This window comes from Myotis brandtii, unplaced genomic scaffold (genome assembly GCF_000412655.1).
Source record: "Myotis brandtii unplaced genomic scaffold, ASM41265v1 scaffold889, whole genome shotgun sequence".
Classification (NCBI taxonomy): domain Eukaryota; kingdom Metazoa; phylum Chordata; class Mammalia; order Chiroptera; family Vespertilionidae; genus Myotis; species Myotis brandtii.
In genome coordinates this window covers 470,048-476,297 of record NW_005371640.1, presented here as the reverse complement: position 1 = coordinate 476,297, position 6,250 = coordinate 470,048, and the positions used below count along the sequence as shown (strand labels likewise).

The 6,250-nt window shown below is 45.8% G+C and overlaps 1 protein-coding gene across 3 annotated transcripts in view; it reads right to left on the bottom strand.

Annotated features, from left to right (window-relative positions):
* The window catches only part of BRCC3 (BRCA1/BRCA2-containing complex, subunit 3), a 32,678-nt gene extending 26,434 nt beyond the window's left edge, over nt 1-6,244 (bottom strand). The window contains exons 1-3 of one of the 3 annotated variants that reach the window (XM_005885018.2): nt 6,059-6,244; nt 5,398-5,414; nt 4,577-4,631 (exon numbers count right to left, since the gene is read on the bottom strand). In XM_005885018.2, coding sequence (XP_005885080.1) covers nt 4,577-4,631; nt 5,398-5,414; nt 6,059-6,181 — 195 coding nt within the window. In that variant the 5' untranslated portion in view covers nt 6,182-6,244. The remainder of the gene's footprint in view (nt 1-4,576; nt 4,632-5,397; nt 5,415-6,058) is intronic. The other 2 variants (XM_014532383.1, XM_005885019.2) reach the window with 2 other exon arrangements.
* Between the last annotated feature and the right edge of the window lie 6 nt (nt 6,245-6,250).

The following is a 6,250-nucleotide window of genomic DNA, read 5'->3' as shown; positions in this document are numbered from 1 at the left end:
GAAGAGCTGAGAGATATCCAATGGACAGAGATGGGTGGAGAACGGGGGGGGGGGGGGGGGGGGGCGGGGCTGATCAGCAGCTACCACAGCTGCTGGTGAGGCCCAGAGAGAAAGGCCCGGAGAGAAAAGCAGGGTCTGATCCGCAGCCTCCTCGAGGCCTAAACCAGCAATCTGACATCCCCCAAGGGGGTCCCCTGGAGAGGGTTGAGGGAACACCCCCCCCCCGCATGAATTTCATGCACCAGGCCACTAGTATCCTATATAATAAAACCCTAACATGCAAATCAACCAAACAGCAGAACAACCAGTCACTATGATGTGCACTGACCACCAGGGGGCAGACACTCAACGCAGGAGTTTCCCCCTAGTGGTCAGTGTGCTCCCACAGGGGGAGCACCACTCAGGCAGAAGCCAGGCTCACAGGTTCCCCTCTGGGGAAGTGCTAAGAGGGTGCAGGCTGGGCTGAGGGACTGCCCCGCCTAGTGCATGAATGTCGTGTACTGGGCCTCTAGTAAGGACATAAACAGAAATGAGAGGCCCTGAATGCTTCACTAATGGGATTTCATCCTAAGGATTTTAAGCAGAGGTATATCAGACTTATGTTCTCAAAAGATTACATCCTAAGCAGTAAGAAAGGACTAGCGTCGAGAGAGACTCGAATCAAGGAAACTAATGGAGAGGCTAGCACAGAAATCGAAGAAAGAAGTAATGAGGACCTCAAATAAATAAGGTAGCAGTAGTTGGGATGAAGCATTGGAAACAAATATGAAAGCAATTCAGGTTTATGGCTCTCAATGGCAGGCAGTGGTTACCAAACTTGGCTGCACATAAGAATCACCTGGATAGAGCATTATACTAAGTGAAATAAGCCAGTCAATGAAAGAAAAATATCACATGATCTCACTCATTTATGGATAATTTAAGGAATGTTTAAGGCAGTTGGGGGTGCCTTGAGGGATGATTCTTTGAGGGGAAAAAAACAGTAAAAAAAAATAATGCACTTACAGAAAAAAAAGTGTTGGTGCTGCAATTCATCTTTTTGTATTAAATAATTAAAACCCTACCTTAAATTCATACTGGGGGGTAGGGAAGGCCGGGGGAAGGTCAAGGGGCAAAAAAAAAAAGGAGACATATGTAATACTTTTTGTAATACTTTAAGCAATAAAACAAAATTAAAAAAAAAAAAAGAGTCACCTGGATAGCTTTTCCAAATTCTGCTGCCCAGGTCACACCCCAGACCAACTGAACCACCTCAGGATTTTTTAAAAATTACTGGGTGATTCCAGGCTTGGGAACTACTGTGGCAGCAGGGATGTTGAAGGGTTTGAGGAAGAGAAAAGGTTCAGTTTTGAACATGTTAGTTTAAGATGCCTGTGTTTAGCCCAGCTGGTGTGTCTCAGTGATTGAGCATTGAACTATGAACCAGGAGGTCATGGTTTGATTCCAGCCAGGGCATATGCCTGGGTTGCGGGCTCAATCCCCAGTGGGGGCGTGGAGGAGGCAGCCAATCAATAACTCTCTCTCTTCATTGATGTTTCTATCTTTCTCTCTCCCTCTCTCTTCCTCTCTGAAATCAATAAATATCCTATATAATAAAAGCCTAACATGCTAAGTATCCGACCATTCGTTCAATCATTCTACCAGTCGCTATGACGGACACTGACCACCAGGGGGCAGATGCTCCAACCAGTAGGTTAGCTTGCTGCTGGGGTCTGGCCGATGGGGACTGGGCGAGACGGGCTGGACATGCCCTGGAGCCCTCCTGGGGTCCCTCCCCGGCCTTTAAAATATTTCTTCTAATTAATGTCCTTTCAATGTGCACGAATCCGTGCGCGAGTAGCTCGCTGCCGCTTGCCTCAGCTGGCCACCCCGCCCACCACTGCTGGTAGCTCTCCACCGCTCCTAGCTCGCTGCCACACCCTCCTGTAGCTCTCTGCCCGCTGCCCCGCCCTCCTGTAGCTCTCTGCTGCTTGTAGATTGGTCATGACATTGCAGTGTCCAGGCTAATTTGCATATTCCTCTATTATTATGTTAGATTTTAAAAGATGCCCATGTTTAGCTAAACTTGGATGTCCACTAGACAGTTGACTATGACATTCTAGAGCTTGGAATAATTTATACTAACTAGCACCTACTGGTTAACAACAACAGTCAAAATAGCCAATATTTATTGGCTACCTGCCATGTGTCAGGCACTTGTAAAAGTGCTTTTCATGTATTAAATTAACTCTCCCAATGACCCAGTGAGGTTAGTACTATTGTTATGCCCATTCTATAGGTGAGTGTTTTACTTACATTACCCAAATCCAACTTTCCCAACAACTCTATGAGGTTGGTGATGATCATTATCTCTGCTTTACAGATAAAGAATGAGAAGCTCGAGGATGTTAAGTAATGTACCCAAAGTCACACAGTAAGTATCAGAGAAAGGATCTGAAGACAGATCTCTCTAACCTCAATGTCTGTTGCAACTAAAGCCACAGGAGAGGTAATGTTGCCTAAGAAAACATTCTGGCAAGCCCAGCTGACATGGCTTAGTGGTTGAGCATTGGCCTATGAACCAGGAGGTCAGGGTTCAATTCCTGGTCAGGACACATGCCCAGGTTGTCGGCTCGATTCCCAGTGTGGGGCATGCAGGAGGCGGCCCAATCAATGATTCTCTCTCATCATTGATGTTTCTATCTCTCTCTCCCTCTCCCTTCCTCTCTAAAATCAATAAAAATATTTAAAAAACATTCTGGGAAGAGAAGGAGGCCAAGGCAGAACCTTGGAGAATAATTAATGCATAGGCAGGGGAGGAAGAGTCCAAAAAGAATAAGGAAGGGGAGGAATATGGAGATACCGCAAAAACAAAACAAACAAAAACCCTCACGGGAGTTCTGAGTTCCGAACTGAAAGATTAAGAGACGCACCAAGAAACAATCCAGGGATGTAGCAATGAGAAGGGGGCTGGAGAGGCAGAACTGGAAAGCAGATTTTGGTGGGTTTGAATGGAGAAGGTAAATAAGGGCTGGCTCTTAAAGGAAGGATGTGAGAGGAATGACTACAGGGAGATAGAGGATCGAGAAGTGATTTTTCTGTCCCTTCTGAAAATGAGAGTGATATAAGCACATTTGTATCCCAAGGGAAAAGAGCCAGATGACAGAAGGTTGAAGACACAGAAGAAAGACAGGGTATTTCTTTTTTTAAATATGTTTTTATTGATTTCAGAGAGGAAGGAAGAGGGAGAGAGAGATAGAAACATCAATGATGAGAGAGAATCATTGATCAGCTGCCTCCTGCAAGCCCCCCTATTGGGGATCAATCCCGCAACCTTGGCATGTGCCCTTGACTGGAATCGAACCTGGGACCTTTCAGTTCGCAGGCCGACTGGCTATGGCAAGACAGGGTATTTCATAAGCAAGGTCCTTGAAGAAGCTGTAGCTCTGGGTAGGGAATGAACTTCTTTCCTTCATATAGGAAGAAAGAACGCCAAGTGGTTAACACGATGAATTTTGTATATCCTATATAATAAAGAGGTAATAATGCAAATTGACCCTCATGCCCTCACATCACAAGATGGCCGCCCCCACGATGTCACAAGATGGCCACCCCATGTCATCACAAGATGGCTGCCCCCCACGTCATCACAAGATGACTGCCTCCACATCATCACAAGATGGTCACCACAAGATGGTTATCCCCATGTCGTCACAAGATGGCCACCCCTATTGTCACAAGATGGCTGGCAGGGGAGGGCAGTTGGGGGTGACTAGGCCTGAAGGGGAGGGCAGTTGGGGGTGATCGGGCCAGCAGGGGAACAGTTAGGTGTCAATCATGCTGGCAGGGGAGCGTTTAGGGGGCTATCAGGCTGGCAAGCAGAGTGGTTGGGGCAATCAGGCATCCAGGCAGGCGAGTGGTTAGGAGCCAGCAGTCCTGGATTGAGAGAGGGTGCAGGCTGGGCTGAGAGACACCCCCCCACCCAGTGCACGAATTTCGTGCACCAGACCTCTAGTAGAGTTAATAAGTAGATGGAGTTGTTGCCCTATAGCTTTTATCACCTCTATCATCTGCTTGGCAGAGGAGAGGACATAATTTTTGTTATTGTCTTTTACAAAAGCACTGGCCTGCACCATATTGGGGGAAAATTAACTGTTCCTATACAATGATTAGGTTGAGAAGCATTATACTAGACCATATGACTAGAACAAACCAGAAAAGAGAAAGTCAAGGTAGACTAAGAACTATGAGCTTTGGATAGTTTGCCTGTAAGGAAAGAACGTTTTGCTTGACTCGATATTGGAACTCAGGATAAAAAGATAACAATGACATGAGCGAGCCAGAAAAACAGACAGATGTCAGCAAGGAGGAAAGCTGACAGTGATTACTCATCTTGATCAAATAGTAAAAATTTGCTACAAAGAACAGAAAATTGGTCCCATTCCTAGTGAGTAGATTTAACTAGAGAGAACACACCACTCAGCCACAAATGCGGCCCTACACAAAAGGGATCGATCCCTGGCTGAGTTCATCAAACAGAGCACAGAAATCCCTCCCCAACTGCAAGTCTCCATCATGCAAATTCAAGCACACATACCTTTTCAGCGACTGTGCGCATTTCAGTTCCAGTATATGTAAATTTGGAGTCATTCCTTTTGGGGATAAATTAGAAAAAAGGGAACAATAAAACCTTAGCAGAGACAAAGGAAGAAGGAAAGTAAACTGAAGCTAAAGCTGTGAGAAGCAGTCTGACACACATGCATATGTGGCTGAGTGTATAAAGTTTTCATGGGCAAAGCTAAACTCCTAGTATCCTTGGTATTAAAGAAGTGGGCATGAGAGTACACATTCTGCTATGCTTCTAGGTTTAAATTAAAACTTCGAAGCATCCAAGCTACTGGAGGTCTCTGAGATCACTGTAGGACTCAGCAGCAGGAGGTGGAAAGCCATGGAGATGGAAGAGTGAGTTTGGATGAAGGAATGGGTCAATAGGGGGAAATGTCTCTTAATATGCACATTATCTGCCACAAAGAAAATGACCAGTATCTCACTGTCATTTTAGGGGAGACAGAAGATAAAAACATATCAAGCAAGGAAATGGAGAATAACAGCACCATATCAGTCAACAAAATTCTATCTGTAAGAGCATTCACACGTTCACTCATGATCTTGTTTCCCTAAACCACATTTTTCACATAAGGTCACAGATATATCAACTGAAAATCCTCCTACTAGGAAGTTAGGTGGAAACCAATCTTCAGGACTGGGAAGCTATTGAAAGTGTATCATTGAGGGAGCTCCAGACTGATCATGGTAATTTAAAATACAATCCCTAACCAATATTGCCAAGCTTGTCATAACTCTGAGTTAATAATGGCATATAGACCAAAAGATTCGAGTAAACAAACATTGTCTTACCTGGTGTCATCATTCAACTAGAGTGAGAAAGAGGAGAAAACATTATTGATCACATTACGCTTATTTGATGTACATGACACAGATTATACGAAAAATAGGGCATGCGAGCATGAAAAACTGGAGAATTTTTACTTCGGATCGTAAGCAACTAAGCTCTATTTCCTCATCCTCTTTCGCTCCTCTGCAATACTTTAACGCTGCAGAAACTTTTGTGTCTTTGAAACCCTCTCCTCTCTTAGGTTCTTCGATACAATTAAAATGCATCCTACAGGAAAGATTGCAGCTGCCCTAACAGTGGTCAGTAGCGTCTTAATACACTGATGTCCTATTGTGCTATATTGTCTTTCTGGCCTGACTTTCAGGTTTGGTCAATGGGGTGATAACTTCCAGATTTACAGAAGAGGCCAGAGATTAGTAGAGAAAAAAGCTCTCCCCCACCCCTAGCTTAGCCGGAACGCTGGGAGTGCTGGGAGGTTAACCAAGCTTCAAGCAACCCGAGGATACCGAAACTCCGCGACAGGACCATCCAAAGGATCTGTCCCAGGATCAAAGCCAGGGTGCCTGTGGCCTCCGCAGCCCTGGGCGCTGCTAACACCGACCCGAAGGACACACTGGGCTGCTCATCAAGGTCCCGGCCAGGCTAACTCACTGACCTACTCACCTCCCCTATGCACAGTCCCATCACCTCCTCCTTCTCTGTGCTCAGAGCGTGGTTGAGACAAACTAGGAAAGCATCCGACTCCAGATGAACCGCCTGCACCGCTTGCACCACCTGCATCGCCATCTTGGTCCGACCCTGCTCACGTCCGCCTAGGGCCCACTTAGGCCTGACCAACCCTGAGCTCCAGCAAGC